Source organism: Gopherus flavomarginatus, chromosome 4, assembly GCF_025201925.1.
Source record: "Gopherus flavomarginatus isolate rGopFla2 chromosome 4, rGopFla2.mat.asm, whole genome shotgun sequence".
Taxonomy (NCBI): domain Eukaryota; kingdom Metazoa; phylum Chordata; order Testudines; family Testudinidae; genus Gopherus; species Gopherus flavomarginatus.
In genome coordinates, this window is record NC_066620.1 from 74,183,737 (window position 1) to 74,201,384 (window position 17,648).

The 17,648-nt window shown below is 44.1% G+C and overlaps 1 protein-coding gene across 2 annotated transcripts in view; it reads right to left on the reverse strand.

Moving 5' to 3' along the window:
• KIF26B (kinesin family member 26B) overlaps positions 1–17,648 on the reverse strand; it is a 462,886-nt gene that overhangs the window by 18,830 nt on the left and 426,408 nt on the right. For both annotated transcript variants that reach the window (XM_050950367.1, XM_050950368.1), the window contains 2 exons: positions 14,668–14,830; positions 9,942–13,365 (listed from right to left, as the gene is read on the reverse strand). In XM_050950367.1, the coding sequence (XP_050806324.1) occupies positions 9,942–13,365; positions 14,668–14,830 (3,587 nt within the window). The remainder of the gene's footprint in view (positions 1–9,941; positions 13,366–14,667; positions 14,831–17,648) is intronic.

Sequence of the window (17,648 nt, forward strand, 5' to 3'; positions counted from 1 at the left end):
TACTGCAATGTAAAAAATATACTTTTTTTAGTGTGACAACAAGGCCTAAAGCTTTGTCTACACTACAGAGTTAATTCAAAGTAGCTACACCCACGTGGCTAGGTTGAGTGAGAGCAGCCACACTGAAACAACAGTTTGAGCTGCACAGAGTGACTGGGTTGGCAGCTGATGAGTTACCTATTCCCCCTGAAGGACTAGGCAATTTAAAAGCCCCACTGCACTGGAGTAAAAGCATTTGGCTGGGACTTGAGTTAGGTGCAACACTCAAGTTATAAGTCATATTAACTCTGCAGTGAAGACAAGTGTTGAGAAGATGTCATCTGCAGACAAAGGACTCTCAATCAACTAGGTATTTGATCATAACTTGAAGGATATGAAGAGCCGAACTGAAGTCAGTGGAACTAGTCAAATGTTCTTTGCTAAATGCTGCCTGAAATCCTAAAAGATAATGGGATTTGCTTAGGTGCAAGATGTCTCAGTGTATTCCTGGTTAGATTGCTTTCTATGGGCAAATTCCAGTCTGAATTTTTTTAAACTATCTTAGAAGAACATAAAACAAAAAGCAACAAAAATAAAGTCTCCATAAGGAGCAGAATGTGTGTCTCCTGTCTAACAGCCTGCATCTGAACTCCGTACAAAACAGTAGCTGCCCCCTAAACATTTCAAGGTCCAATAAATAGAAACCAAATCATAACTACATACACCATGACTCCACAAGTTTACATTGTAAGTTCAAAGGAGGAAGTAGGTAAGATACAGAGCAGGAGCCATTCATTACTACACTAGTTGCTGTAGGAAGTAAAACTGCGTTTGTGTACAGATCTGATGGTTCAGCATTCTCCCGGCCAACAAACCATCTAATTGACCTGAAAGAGATTAAACATCCCCACACTAAGTAGTGTAGAACACACACAATTTGTTCTGCTGCATTATTCTCAGAGAACCCTTTCCTCCCATTCGAAATAGCATTGGCTTCTAGTGTCACTTCAGGCCTTTTGTTTGTTTGTGAAGACAGTATGCAGAGGTCCCCCTGCTGTTCCCCACTTTCTAGCAACCGGGCTTCTGCTTTTATTATTTGAGAAAGCAAGATTGATTTCCCCTCTCGCTCCTCCTTCCTGTGGGGTCTGCCCTCGCAGTCAGGTCCCCATGACGATCGCCTCCTCCCTTTCCCTTTGACCTTCTTCCTCAATCTGTATTTTATTGCACCCTTTCTCCCATGCAAGTCCCAAAGTCTCTTTCTCCCCTATGCTGGACTGTAGCATTTGTACTGCAACTTACACAGCTCTTGGTCCTCCTCTCAGTGACACTGGGGCAACTTCAGTGGGGTGGTGCCTGTGTAACAGAGTGGAGAATTCGCCCCAAATGTTTAGGGGACAAATTTCAGAAAGAGACACTGTGAAGCACAAAAGAGGCCACATTTATGGCCGAGTTACCCCATTGCTTCCCAACCCATCTTGCGCTCACCCATCCCAGTGCCCCGGGTTACATAAAGGTAAACAAGTTGAGCTGGAACAATTCAGAACAAAAAGCAACAAATTAATATTTGATTCCGAGACAAAGGCAAATTTCAGATTTCAAAAGATGACCTTAAATATATTTCTCCACTTTGGCCCTAATACCTGATGATGCAAAATATTTAGAGCCACATTCTCCTGACTTACATTCTACACAACCAGATTGAGGTCAGTAGGTCTTAGGTAGGAACAAGGTGTGAATCAGTATTTACCCTTTACTCATACATAGGAACGCAATTACCCTCACAAACTTGTGCCCCTGCATAGAGACACTGCATGTACATGAAATTGGCATAGATTCAGGGACCTCCGAACATTCTGGGTACCAGGCAATTGCCTGTTTTTGTCAATTTCCCACTACTCCTGACCACACTCCCCAAACTACTGCTTCCTTTTGGAAGCATGTCTGGGACAGAGTGTTCAGAGCGAGTGAACGAGCATTGCTGAAACCAAATCAGGATGCAGCACTTCATTTAGCCTGGCAGGTTGACTGTACTTTGGGAGAAGTCCCAGGAAGATGTAGGTCTCACCGGTACAGTGCTCAGCACCCACACATTGCTAGCAAAAAAGTGCCCATAATATAGAGATTTTCCTAAATCTTTATCTTATGGCTGGCCTTTGGCTCCGTATGTATTTGTCAGTTTCATGACACTATTTATATGGAGATGACACAGAGCTGTTTATTGTCCTAGGCATTATAATACCGAAGTAAATCGATTCACCAGTCACTTTGCCAGTCAAGCCAAGGACAGGGGACACTGCTATGACCGCATCAGCTCCAGACAGGACAGTGGCAGAGGAATTCCTCTGAGCTAATTCTGTGCCAGCACAGCGAGCAGGTTTTATTTACACCCGCCTAATGGTGTCTGACTCAATCATGCATGTTACATGGAGCCTTCACAGTTCACAATAGCCTGCTGCCATTTCCTCTATTAAATCATCCCTACGTTAGTGCAGCCGAAAGCTCAGCACCGGCACGCAGTAGTCAAGCGTGTAAAAAATGATTACTGTGATCCCTTTCCACACAGATCTGCGGCATGATATGACCTGGCTTTGACCTGGGAAAATCAATGCTGTTGTTTTAATGAACAACAACAGAAAATAATTGTGGCTGGGGCTCACTTACCCCTCTCTGCAATCCAGTCAACAGTCACATGTTCAAAGAGAGTCACCAACATACAAAGATTAATCTCTCTTTATAATTCTGAATGGCACCAGTCATGGTGGGGGATAAGACAGCGTGTGAATTATCATCATTGTCCTTATCATCATCGGTTGTGGATGTGGACAAGTTAAGATGCAAGGGTTGGAAATGCCCTTTGGCTTTACGGTGCCAGGGATATTTTGCAATTCTGAGCTTATGCAGGCTAAATGTGAACTGAATTCCTTTTCACTTGGATGCAACAAGAAAAGCTCTGTCTCTGTGTTTCATCATTATTGCTAAGATCCTGTTTCAGTGCTGTCTGATATCAGTAGCAGGTCTGAGCTGGATTCAGGTTATTTGCTGCCCACAGTTTTAATCCGTGCCTGGTATTTTCTAGTATTTTCATTAACAGAAATAGATCTGAAAGTTCTTCAGAGTTTAGGACTGTTCAGATCTGGAGTTTACAGAACCTCTGAACCTTCATTTTTAAAAACATCTCTGACTCCAGAGAAGCCTAGAGTTATAATGGTAGGATGTGATGTAAAGAGACTACAATTATATATAATTATAGTCACGCTGTGACAGTCTGTCATTTTTATGACGATGTTTAGAATCATGTAGTAGTTTCCTCTACTCTTGGTGGTGAAACTTAGCACCAAGAAAGAGCTGCCAGCAGTCATGAAACTTTTACTGCCCAACCCATAAAATGTTTCAGCAACAAGCTTTAATTATCTACAGGCCAGAAAGGTTCCTGATATAGAACAAAATTTTAAAAAAATCATATCTTGGATTTGTCAAACTCTGGCAGGAGACAGAGACCTAAAGCAGATCCCTGCATCCAAACCCCTTTAAAAGCTGGGACAGTTCAGATGTGAATCCAAACGTTGTTACTGGGGCCTAGTATTATAATGAACCCAAACCCCTTTAAATATTAGGAAAGTCTGAATTTTGCAGCTTGGATCCACCCCCACTCTAGATGAGCCTCATTCAGAAGACGGGCTTGTACTTTTCATAGGGATTCTTTAGCTTCTTGTTTTTTAATGACCACTGCTGTACAATAATGAGTAAGGCAAAATAGGCCCAGGCTGACCAAACTTGAAGGCCCTATATACAGCAGCTTCTTCCCAACCAAGCCACCTGGAGAGAATCTCCCTGCTCCCCAGATGGACTCGTCTTCCTCTCGCGTCTGAGTCCTGATCTTCCCCCTGAATGAGACAGCCCATCCCATGCCGGCAGGCAGGCAGGGAGGCAACAGTCACTACTTGCCTCTGACTCACTGCTCTGTCTAAGCCCCCTTTGACCTTGAAGCCCAGATCCTAAAGATCCAAGTATGTTCCCCTGCTGAAACCAGCTCTGATGCACATGCTTTTGCAAACTGCCAAACTCAGATTTGCTTTGTTTTTCAATTATCTTGTATTAAGTAACTTTGACCACTTTTTTAAAAAAAAAATTGGACTAGAGAGAGCCAGAAATCTAAACACACACATACTCCTCAGGAGAGAAAACCGTCCAACCCTGAACTAGCATTATAAGCAGTAATTAGTCACAGACATGCCAAAGGCCTTTGATCTATCCATATAAAACATGGACATGAGACTCTTTTATGCGCCCAAACCAATTCCAGAAAGGGGAAGGAGATGCCAAAGGAAGAGCTATGTGGTTTCCATAGAAAACCCTCATCTTGTTACAAATTGTACCAAACGCTCCTTTGTGCTATTGGCCCCACGAGACGGTTCATTACAGACTCTGAAAGTCTGGAAACATCATAGAAGGCAGGTACCAGGAACCAATATATAATATATGCAGGGGAAAACAAGTAAGGCATTCATCTGTATTATATGGGAGTTCAAGTGAAGCTTTGCTATACAGTGTAAATCTAATTACCGGCCTGGATCCTGTTCTATCCTTACCTCATTGCGGCCAAGAGCCATGCACCTGGAGTTGGAAGTAGTTTTTCATATTTCTAAAAAGCTGGATCTCTACACCCAATGGGCCAAATTCAGCTTTGAGAGTGACTTCAGTGGGAGCTGTGCCTGTTTACATACAGACTGAATTTGGTCCACTGGTTTTCAGATACTAAACTATATAGAACAGTGGTCCCCAACCTCTTTGTGACCAGTAACACATTCATGTTTTCAGAAGAGTGTGGCAGGCGCCAACAATTTTTCAAGGCTTATTTTGTATTTGTACATTAAATAATACAAAAAACATATTTAATATTACATAATATATGAATCCAGAGAGAAGAGAGAAGTCGGAGGAAAGCCGCGAGGAGAGACAACACTGGTGCCCACAGCCCTGGAGTACTCTGTCCCCAGCAGGCACGGGGCCCCAGATTCTCTTCTCTGCTGGGCACTAGGTGGGCCCCGCACCTGCTGGGGACCGAGAACACCAGCGCCTGCAGCCCCAGAGTTCTCTGTCCCCGGCAGGCGCGGAGCCGCAGCTTCTCTCCCCTGCTGGGAACTAGGCAGGCCCCGCACCTGCCGGGAACAGAGAACACCACGACTGCAGCCTGAGTTCTCTGTCCCCGGCAGGTCCCCTTCTGGGCACTAGGCGGGTGCACATAAATGCCCCGGTGGGCGCCATGGCTCCCACGGGTACCATGTTGGAGACCACAGTATATAGAATAATAGTGATTATCACGTACGTAATATTTTTTCATTCTCGAATCCCAATGGTTTGTACAAAGTTGGACAAGAATCATCCTGTTTTATAACGGGAAACTGAGGAATAGAGACATTAAATGAGTTGCTCAGAGTGACACAGTGAGTCATTGGCAAAACAGAAAATAGAATATAGGTTTTACAACTACCAGTCTGGTGCCCGGTCTGCTGCCCCACCCTGCCTCCCCCTTAAGGCCGCATTCCTGATATACTGTCGTGACTTTGCAAAAGGGAGTTTGCTTGGAGTATTTTTCCTGATAACACAAAGAAGCCACAAAAGCACTTAGCCTTTACCAATGACATCGAGGGAGCAGAGGTAGGCCATTGCTGCGTGCTTTTCAAATTCCACCCCCATTTTTTAAAAAAATGATCACTGTCAGTGTATAGTTTGCATTTATTTCTAACACATGGGTACACTGCTAAAAAGAAGGAGCACTGCACCATGGACATCCAGGAGGATTGTGTTCAGAAGCAACCTTATCACTTTGATTCTCTGAGCTGAAAGAGACTGGAAGTAGCTATGTTGTGGCCTATTCGGTGTGTGGGGATCAAGAGCTGCTGAATGGTGTATTATTATTATTATTTATTTGTATTACCGGAGTGCCCAGGAGCCTAATTATGGACCAGGACCCCATTGTGCCAGGTGCTGTCCATGGGGAGGGTTCCCTGGTGAGCAAAGTCTGGTGTCAGACAATATAGTTTTTCATATGCCTAAACTGCCTCTCAGCATGTGTGTGTGTGTGTGTGTGTCAGTTTTGCCTCCTTACTTTCAGGTGTCACCAGCCTTCACTGCTGTATAATCACATAATTCACATCCTCCCAGTTGAAGGTAAGTGACTGAGGTGCCTAATCAGTCTTAGTGGGGAGCAGTTAATGGGGGAGGGAAGAAACCAGAGAACAAGCAGCTGCACACGTTAGGAGGTGCAGAGGCGGGACAGTCTGTCACAAACAGACAATTACAAATCAAACCTTCTGCTCTGCTGTTCTAAAAGGGCAGTGCCATTGATTAGCGGATGTGTGGTCAAGTCAAGTGAGCTCAAAGCCTGGTGCCAACCTGCCTGAGATCTAATCCTGGGTCTATCTAGTCAGCATTAGGGAGAGGGTGATTCTGTGGCCTTGGGCCAGTTAGTTAACCTCTCAGCCTGATTTTCCCCATCTGCAAAATGGGGATTATAATAATACTTACATCACAGGAGGATTAAATGACATTTGTACAGTGCTTTGAAAATGTACAGCCCCAGATTAGTCCTAACTGTAATCATAATTAAAATCCCCTCTACCGTAAGCAATCATTTCGGGGCAAAAATATACTGACCTACTAATATTATACTACCAGTGTTAAATGCTGGAAAAATTGGACAACTTATTAAACTGATCTATTAACTTCAGGGAAAAAGGCTCATTGGCTTGATGATGTAATCTTGTAATGTTTCAGTTTAAAGAGTGGGTGGGAGAATATAATGGAAGATGGTTTGTGTGCGTGTTTATACTGCATATACAATTCTAGGCTGCCTATGAAATGCACACTTACTTAGATCCTGAAATTTAAACCAAGGCTAAACCTATAGATTATGAATTAGCTTCATCTTCCAAAAACTACCGTTGGGTCTCTGATGCCTAGGCTATAACAACCAATGCATAAGTACCTACAAGTACAAGTAATGCACTTAAGAACATTAAAATACCAAGATCTTAATCACAGAAAAAAAATCTGTCTCTTCGGTGTATCAGAGCTTCAAAAGTAATTGTGAAATCTGACAAGACTACTGGTGATTCCCTTAAAGGCTCTTTACGACTTCTCTTAAAGGGGCTTTCTGTAGATTCATGTTGATTATGTCTGACAACTAGCCTTTCTGTTAATAATCATCATAAATAAAGTCGACAAGGTCACCTGACCTGAAATGAGCATATCTATGCTGCCGTATCCATTATAGCACAGTGGATCTTTGACAGCAAATCAAACAGGGTCCAATGCTCATGACACCATGCGTTAAAATAATATCCACGCTTCAAGAGCTGCACAGCTTTGTATGTCTTTTTTTCATAAAAATATTCCTTAACAGAGATGTTTCAGGCTAGTACAAACCTACAGGAAGAGGGTATTTATTTAAAAAGAAATGTGCCAAACCAGTCCGGTTCTTGTCCTGTTACAAAAATATATGTATGTTCACCATAACATTGTTCGCCTCTACATCTCAGTTTTTCCTTCATCTTGATACTGCACTGAAGTCGTAATTCTATTTTTATGACATCATAAATCAGCTGACATGTGAAAGATTGTGCTACCACCAAACACAGAATTATGGTTTCACTACTGCAGGGCCAAATACAAAGAGGACCTGGGTTGTAAGAAAGCTACAGCTTTGTTAGTTGCCAGGTAAATGTTCAATGATGAGAAATGTGTAGACATTGAATTAATCTTTTAATTTTATTTTTAAAATGTGTAAAAATTACTGGGCCTATGTTCAGCTCATTCAAAACAATGTGAGACTTGGTGAACCAACTATTTAAAGAATCAACCTCAAAATTAAGCTGTTAACAATAGCACATATACCCTCTCCACACAGCCACCAGTCAAAAGCCTAAATAAGCAAATGAGCTTTACGAAGTGCTCTGAGGGTGTCAACATGGTCAGGCTCTGTTGGATTAACAGGGTAGGCAGCTTCCAGAGATGAGGGCTCTCCACTGAAAACTATGTGCCCCAGATATTTAAATCTTGGGGCCATTAGTGACAGTGACTCATCTGAGCAAATCTGTGACAATGGTGCCTGGGCAGAAAGGACCTAAACCACACAGGAAATTAAAAATCAAGATCAGTCATTTGAATGGCAGCCAAAAGCCCTGACAAACTCCATGCTTTGTGAAAAATTGGTAATAATCGGGTCAGTTTTCACTCTGCTTCAGCACTGGATAGCTCTGAGCAGCAGCAGAGGCACCTGCATGCGCTCTGTCTGCAAACACAGGAAGAGCACAAAACTTCTGCAGAAGCTGATGGCCTTGCACAGGAAAGTTCCCTGCAAGCCCTGCTGTTGATTTTATTAACCACTGATCTTGCATATGACCTAAGCATTTGGACCCTGTAAAATAATGCTTTATGCACCCCAGAAGAAGTCCCAGATAAACTCTATAGAATTGATAACAAGGACTGCACACCTGCTTCTGTCAGCAAAAAAAGCCTTCCTCACACTTTTGTCTTCTATACCTGGTAGCAGAGCGACTAGACATCCTGAGCACCACAAATGATCCTTCCCTCAGATCTCCATGTTCACAGTCAATGGCATCATTTTCAACAACCTTATAGCAATCATCTAAGAGGCAGAGCTGCTGCAGTTGAGGACACAAGTAAAGACTAAATATAAAGGTGCGCTCCAAGGACATCATAGCTCTCAACCTCCATCCCTGGCTATCAAGAAACAAAACTGCTACCAAATAACATGGGGGTAGTAGTGCCCTGACATGCTTCCACAGTCACCATCCAAACAGAAGGCTCTCCTCACCCACATCTCCCAGGACAGCTACTGGGAAGTTGCAATCTCTATTCACCCAGCCACTGACATCACATTGATGAAAGGGGAAGTGAAACGAAAAAACTACGGAAAGACCTACCCCGCACAGAGTCACCGTCTGCCACTCAGCGTCAGTACCATCCACGCAGACACCTGTCAAAGTGAGAGGTTGCTGGTACCTTCAGCTCTCTCACTAATAAGGCGAGTAGAAAGCCAAACCTCAAAAATGGAAGCCAAAAAACAAAATATCCCCAGCAAAATATCCCATATTACCCGGACAACCTCCCAGCAATATATAATTTATTGTGCCCTTTCCCCTTTGCAAGTCCTATAGTCTCTTTCTCCCTTTACTGGGCTCTAGCATTTGTACTGCAACTTATACAGCTCTTGGTCCTCCTCTCAGTGACACCGGGGCAACACCCACCAACCTCTGAAACCTCACAGTCACAACCAACCTCAGTTCTTGCCCTCATGATATACATCAGCAGTCCTCTCCCTGCTATTCACCATAATAAAAGCCTCCAATTTTTGACTGGAGTTTATCTATTTGACAGCTATTGGATAGGGCTTATAGAAAGGATGGAGGGTTTGTTTCCTGGATTGATGATTTTTGGAAAGGAGCTTTTTCTGCCTGAGTTCTTGTCAGCATGATTGTTTCCGTTCTGCTGGGGTTATATTGTAATATATATTACATGTAAGAACTATGCATGGGCATCTTTTTGTGACTTTGTAAGTGCTAAGAAAACAACAACCCCCCCGCCCCACATGACTAAATATTTGAAAATAGTCCCCATTATAAAAGTTGCCCTGCTTTCAGGAGAAGGATGCAATAACAGAAGATTGAAACAAATAATCTATACTAAAACTATTTCAATGGAAATGCCTTCATAAAGGAAATGTGGAACTGAGCAGGGCTTGGTAAGTAAATAAATCTAAAAAGTTCACAGCTCAAGGGCCTGTCATTAGAATTAGCCTGTTTCTAGTTCCAAATGACCACATTAAACACAATATGTGTTCTGCCATTGACCTAGATACTCCTCTGCGCAAGCCTTTCCACCCAAGAACTAGCTAGCCTGGTAGTCAATGTTACATTTGGACACATCTGCAAACATACCTGTGTTTGAGCGTTTCTTTTGATTTTTGAGACTTCGGCACCTCCCGCTGACAGAGCTGCTGTTCTCACTCATAGAGTCTTGCGCTGAAGAAGCACTCCCTGTTGCTTCGCTGTCTCTCATCATACTCTCATAACCACTGCTTCCCCCACTGTGGTAGAATAGGGCTGTTTTCCCCATGGCTGGTGGCAGCTCCCCACTCAGGACACTGCTGTTGTCACTTCCATGACCACTGCTACAGCGGTGAGGCTTCCGTGGAGGGGTGATTTTGCTGTAAGGTGAAGGCAACATATGAACAGCTGGTTTCTCATCTCCATGAAGGCCGCCTCGCTCATCTGTGTCCGAGTTTCCACGCATTTGTAAACCTCTGGCACTTGTGCTCCCTTGAAGCAGTTCGGAAATCCGTCCATTGACAGCTCTGAGGGGCAGTTTTGAAGCAAGACCAGAGCCTCTGTTTCTGCTAAGGGACTGAGTTGACCAGGACATGTTCTTCCCACTGGGAGGCAAACTTGAACTCTGCCCCACAGACTGAGGCAGAGACTTGGTAGAAAAGCTTAATGTTTTGGTGGTGGAAGCAGACAAGCTTCGGGCTTTGGGACTTGCCAAAAGGAGTTTGCTAACTGCAGATATCTTAGATTGGCTGGCCTTTGGTGAGGCACCCGCAGACTGGGATATGCTTGAGTTTGTCGGTGAGGACACCGCACTGCGGCTGAGGCTCCTCCCAGTCCTAGGCATGGTGGTATCTTTTCCAGGGCTCATCTTGGAGCTTACTGAAGATAGGCTTTCTGCCCTTTCCAACGACAAACACTCATAGTGGCTCACTGTGGACCTGCCCAGGGAATTGGTCCTGCTGGCTAGCTGCTCAAGTTTGGCACTAAATAACTTGCTGCTGCTATTGTTACTGGTGTCAATGCTGGAGCCCTTCTGTTTCCCATTCAGCTCATCAGGAAAGCTGGCTGGAAAAGACACTGGTTGGTTGGATGGACTGCTCGTGCTGCTGCTACAAGCGCTATGCTGAGGGCTGGCCCTGTTCTTCTGATCCAGGCTTGATTTTCTCACAGGAGGCAGTGGAGGAGTTCCTTTGGGGCGAGTGAGAATGCAGTGCTTGGGAGAAGCGATTCTTCTTTCTAGGGAAGCCTTACAAGACTGGGAAAGAGAAGGAGAACTCATTCCATTGTTCTCAGCAGCACAGTGATAGAGGACAGCATCAATTTCCTCCTGCTTGCTGACCTTCTGGAGCACCCTAGGGAGACTGCCATTCTTCAAAGCATCCAGGGAATGAACAGGGCTCTGGGTTGCAGAACTTGTAAGTGCCATCTCACACCCATCCACAATTCTCTTCAGAGGATCAGAACCTGGGGAGCTAGAGGTCTCCCCACTGCTGCTACTAAACCTGTCAGCTGAGTTCTGTTTCTTGTTCTGCTCAGGCATGGCTGGACCAATTGCAGTTTCTAGCCTTGGCCCATTGCTGGCCCCAAAGCGGTCTTTTTTCACATCATCTTCCCTCTTTAGCCAAGGGTCTTCAAATTTGATATCCTTCCTAACACTAGACTCTTTCTCCTCATGCGGTTGAGTAACTTTAGCAGCTGAAGTTACTGCAGATGTGGCCTCACCAGTCTCTTGTGCCTTAAAAGGACTAACAGCAATACATGGATAAACAGTAATGTTGGTCTTCATTGGGATGTAGCCTTCACAACCTCTTAGGCTTGCTGTGTTTGAGATGGTGACAGTAGTTTTCCCCAGGGCTGATATTTTGCAACCCTTGAGGGGTGGGACTTTACTGAAAGTTTCCTCCCCCATTTCTGACAGTATGAGCAAATTGTCAGTCACTGGATTTTGCTTGTCATTTACACAAAACATGTTAGTATTCTGTATGGCACCTGCAAACTCAGAAATAGGGGGCTCTGCCATAGCCTCCCCATGCCCGTAGCATGCCTGGGCTATGAAACTGTGGCATGATTGTTCACCATCACTCCCTGTACTCATTTCACTCAGCCACGAGCTAATGGATGAGCGTCTGCTGCTGGCATCCTGGGCTTTGTCATCCAATCCTAATTTTGGAAGCGGCACAAATTGTGTGATGCTGACCTCAGAAACAGGAGCTGCATTGGAGTAACACTCGAGGTCTTCACTAATGCTACTGATAATACTAACTGGCCTAGACCCAGAAGCCAAAGCCTGCACAGAACAGTCACTGTTAAAGCTGATGATGCTGGTCGGGCGTCCATTTTCAAGCACCCCACTAATAGTTAGTTCTTCAACCAGGGTGAACACCAGCTCATCCTCTCCATTCAGCTCTAATGGTTGCTGCACAGTGACCATGGTAGTACTTAGAATCTCCTTCTTTGATTCTGGTGAAATAGTAGGTTCCTGCTCTTCATCAAGAATAGTCTCTCCGAAGTCCCCACTGCTGGAGGATACTGACTTTTTCAAGATCTGAGGACTCATTCCCACTGGAGGGGTCCGGATCTCTGGCTGCAGCAAAGATTCGCTAGACACCATTCCAGAGTCCTTGATCAGGGGTGATGGTGCAGGGCTAGGCAATACCCCTTTCTGGGTGTAAACCTTGCATCTCTGGGAAGGAGAAGTTGGTGGCTTGTACTCTGATGTTTTGGAGAGGCTCGCAATGCCAAGCCGCGGTGAACCCATTGGCCTAGGCTTGCCTTCTACAAAGCCACAGGTATTGAGGCTCTCTCTGCTGCTCTGCAGACTTGCGCTATGGGCTAACGGGGAAGAGCTAAGCTGATTACTAGAGCTGCCAGTTACACTCCTAGGAGAAGGAGGAGTTGAAACGTTAGTGAGAGCTCCAGAAGGAACAGGGGAGTGATTTCTCTGAATTTTGTTGGTTGTTGCATTTATATTTTCCCTGACTTCCTTTTCAGGTTGCTGACAGTCAGTGGTGGCATCTTCCTTATCCAATGATGATATATGACTGAGACCTGCCACTTGGCTTGGCATAGGACACTTAGACATCTGATCTGCGCTAAACTGAACAGGCAGCTCTTCAAATGGAAATTTGTTGCTCTCCTCACTGCCATCAATACAGTCCAACCTCTCCTGAAGCTCAGCAAAGGTGTTGCACTTCAGGCAGTCTCTTTCAGATGTGCTGGACTCGGTCTCACTCACTTCCTCCAGTTTGCCCTCAGTTTTGGTCTTCTGCAGAGCAGGAACTATAGGGACAAAATCAGGGGGGCCTTCATTATCTGTCAGTTCCTTATCAGAGAGGGCTGTGCCATTGGGGCCAACATAAATCACTGTGTCACAGGACTGTTCGCTGCTGGAAGAATAATCAGGATCACTTGATAGGTGCAGAATAGGGAAGTCTGGGTCAACTACATTTCTAGAATGGAAGGGTCTCAATTGGGTTGGCCTCCGCATTCTTCCTTCTTCACAGGAGCTTTCACCTCCAGAAGAACTTGATGTGTACTGTGATTGGAGAGCAAATGAAATGTCAGAACCACAAACAGCTTCCATAAAACACATATATAGCGGAATCCCAACTATAGATACAGCTGAATCCTAAAATGACTGAACAATGCATGGTGTTGCATAAATGCATTACATATAAAACACTAACGTACTTGGTAAAGAATTGTTATGAACTTTGGGAGGAAGGGAGTTAAATCCAACAACGAGAAGAAGAATGTGTAGTTATATTGTACCTTTCATTTAATTATCTCCGTACTTAAAAGTTTGGTAAGTTTTATTAGCGCCATTTTGGAAACTGATGCACACAAAGATTAAGGGTGTTGCCCACAGTATTATCGTGAACACATTGAAATAGACCCAACTCTAATCACTAGATCATGCTGCCTTCCAATGAATGCACTGAATGAATGCATTAAGACCCTTCACTGAATCCAGTCTTGACCAGAGGAACTAGATAGCTTTCTAAGGACTTAACCAATAAGACTTTGCTGTAAAAGGAGTTCAACCTCACTGGTCAAATAATGCACAAAAGACAAGGAAAATCCAATTTTTATCACAACACAGACTTGGATATACAGTGTGTGGTGGTGCATCTCTTTCTGTGGCTAGCTTGTTGTGACATGGTATACATGGAGTCCATTTGATGGTCTCTGCTCAGATTTATTCATTAATCCATGTCGTCATTTTAAATCATGATCACAAAACTCACCTGTTATAACAAGTTAACAGTCCAGATTATAAAAGGAGCTAGGATTCTGAAAGCATGAAAATGGATATACTTCACTCCCTACTAGTCCACTGCTTGGAAAAAATCTACCACATATATGCTGAAATAACAGGACTATGTGTGCGTCTATGCAGAGATGGAGATTTTGCCTTGTATTATACTGCCTTTGCTGTCTTATGAGAAAAATAGGGAACCTTTTTCTTCATTAATCTTAATTTCCTTTAATTCTAAAAAAAGTAACATTCATTAAAGTTTACGTGTAAATAAAACAATAATTGACAAAAGCACATTACCAGCTATATTTGCTCTACTAAATGACAGACTTGGAGTTAGGCTTAGAAAGCTATTATAATAGATGTGCTTGAACAATCCTCTGCATCTTAGGTTGAAGCTTTCTCTCCCTTACTCTCTGCTATAAACTCTAAACCACACAGCTAACATAAAATACACGTAACCCATACACTTAGGAATCATGATTTTGTTATATGTTTCAGGCCTCTCCATCTCACTAAGGGCTCTGTAGGGTCCTTGTTTCCCACTACAAGGAGACAAGGAGTTACATATCTCCTTACCTTAGTTTTCTTTTTCTTCATCCTCAGGACCCGGGATGCAACCTGGATGGTGGACAGTGTTTCAGCGTAATTCCCTGCCGCTGCCGAAATGTGAGCTATCATAGTGGTACGGCAGTTCATGTTCCCCAGGGACTCCCGGAGCAACATGGTGAGCTTGCTGTCTCTGCAAAATAAAATGAATTAAGGCTACATTAGTGAGCTGTGTTTCACTTTTGACTGTTGTGATTTGACCAGATCTCAGCAAGATTTTTTTTTCTCTTTTTAATGGAACAGCAGTTAGTACTGTTCTCCAGGTTTGTGCTGTTTTACGTCCGCAGCTCAGCAAGCTGAAAAAACCTTAGGCTAAAATTAGAACTTTTTTTTCTTTTTTTGATTCTTCTTCCCTATCTGCTTTGCTGTCCAATTCCCCCAGCACTGTTACCACAGCTAAGACAGACGGGAAAATGAAGGACCTGTGCCCATAATACCTGTTCAAGACCAGTTCTCAGAAAGCACTGTAGTATACAGTATAAAAACAAACTTACGTCAAAGGATGACAGACAGACAGAGCTCTAGTTCTTCTCTCACCCACAAGGGTAACAGATCCCAAAGCCAGAACAGATCATTGTGATCATCTAGGCCAGTGTTTCCCAAACTTGGGACACCACTTGTGTAGGGAAAGCCCCTGGCGGGCCAGGCCAGTTTGTTTACCTGCCGCGTCCGCAGGTCTGGCCAATCGCGGCTCCCACTGGCCGCGGTTCGCTGCTCTGGGCCAATGGGAGCTGCTGTATAACACAAGACATAAAACTTCCCAAAAATAATTTCTAGAGAATCAGCTGTAAAACAACATCCAATCTGATTTAAGAGTAACTCCGGGAATTACAGTAGGGTAAAAACGGTTGAAAATCAGAGAAAGATCAGGCTGCAAGAGTTTGAATCGTTGTTCATTTAGTTTAGATCTTTGCCTTGACAGAGACTGGAATCAGGTTGTGCCATCTTCTGTTCTTGCCATTCACGCCCTCTCTCTGAATAGGCCAGGTTTTGAAATCCTGACATTTTATCCCTCAGGCCCGTGATTATAATGAGGACAGGAAATGGCATACATGACAACTACTTTAACAAGACAATGTTACAAACATAACCCCCTTAGTGTTGCCAGTTTAATATTGTGGGAAGTGATGTGTTACCAGTATAAAAGGCATGGTCTCAAATACGTTCTGCTCAGTCAACAATTAATGTGACATTCCTTGAATAAAAAAATAGTCCCCACATGCTTAATGACAACAATTACATCTCCTCCTCCTCAAACCTTTCATCCTTCCATATACCCACTCTTCAGCCCAACACCGTTCAACCTACTAGGCTTGACCCTCCCTAGGAGCTCACTGAGGTTCCTCTGGGTGACTGCCCTATCTGCACCCCACAGCAGCAGCTGTGCTGGCAGACAGATGGGCCTTCAGGCTCTGCTGGTGGCAGCAAGTCGCCCTGCTGCCTACGGCTGTGGGAAGCAGATCCCTTATGGAAGTGGGCTGTGTGATCAGTTGGGAAATGGATCCTCTTTGGGTCTTGAAGTGGGCAAGTCTCTCCCAGTTGCTAGGAGTCTCCTCCAGCTGGTGTGTGAGAGCTAGTTACCTAAGCTAGGGAGTCAGCTGCGCCAGCGAGTCTACCATGGCTAGTGCCTGGGGTAGAATGCAGGGCATCAGTAGCTTGACCCTGTCAAAACCCTAGTCCCAGATTTGGACCTTAGCGTCCAAAATATGGGGGTTAGCATGAAAACCTCCAAGCTTAGTTACCAGCTTGGACCTGGTACTGCTGCCACCACCCAAAAAATTAGAGTGTTTTGGGGCACTCTGGTCCCCCCAAAAACCTTCCCTGGGGACCCCAAGACCCAAATCCCTTGAGTCTCACAACAAAGGGAAATAAATCTTTTCCCTTCCCCCCTCCAGGTGCTCCTGGAGAGATACACAGAAGCAACCTCCGTGAATCTAAGCAGAGGGAGTCCACCCTCTCTAATTCCAGTCCTGGAAACAAAAGCACTTCCCTCTTCACCCAGATGGAATGCAAAGTCAGGCTGGTAAATCTAACACACACAGATCTCCCCCTGACTTCTTCCTCCCACCAATTCCCTGGTGAGCTGCAGACTCAATTCCCTGGAGTTCCTCACTAAAGAAAAACTTCAACAGGTCTTAAAAGAAAGCTTTACATAAAAAAGAAAGAAAAATACATACAAATGGTCTCTCTGTATTAAGGTGACAAATACAGGGTCAATTGCTTAAAAGAATATTGAATAAACAGCCTTATTAAAAAAGAATACAATTTAAAGCACTCCAGCAACTATAGACATGTAAATACAAAAAAAACAATAGAAACCTTACTGTCTTACCATATTTGTACTCACAACTTGGAAACAGAAGATTAGAAAGCAGGAAACAGAAATCCTCCCATAGCCGAGAGAGATAGATTCAAGACAAAGGACTCACACCCAAAACTTCCCTCCACCCAGATCTGAAAAAAGTCTGGTTTCCTGATTGGTCCTCTGGTCAGGTGTTTCAGGAACTTCTTTCCAGGTGTAAGAACATTAACCCTTAGCTATCTGTTTATGACAGACCCTATCTCCTGTCTTTCTCTTCCTTGTGCACGGCTGAAGCAGCTAGCAGGGTGTGGGGGGATGGCTTGCAGGGATCTTGCAGTGTGTCCTTCATTTGTGCTACAGAGGCACTGTTGGGGAAAACAAGCTGTTATGGTCACAATATAGTGGGCACACACAAGGGGCTCAAAAACTGATGCCAAGCAGAGCCAGTCTCAGCATTTTTTTGGAGGGCTGAGAAAGAATTCTTTGCTGCTTCCCTTATGCATGTAACCACCCAGATATAACACGAACACACTATCACGCACAAGGCTACCTAAGGATTTTGGGGAGAGTTGGTGAGATGATTCTTTGAGATACAAACCAAACCTACATGATGCAGAACTAGCTCTATGCCTTTCAAACTTAGCTTTCA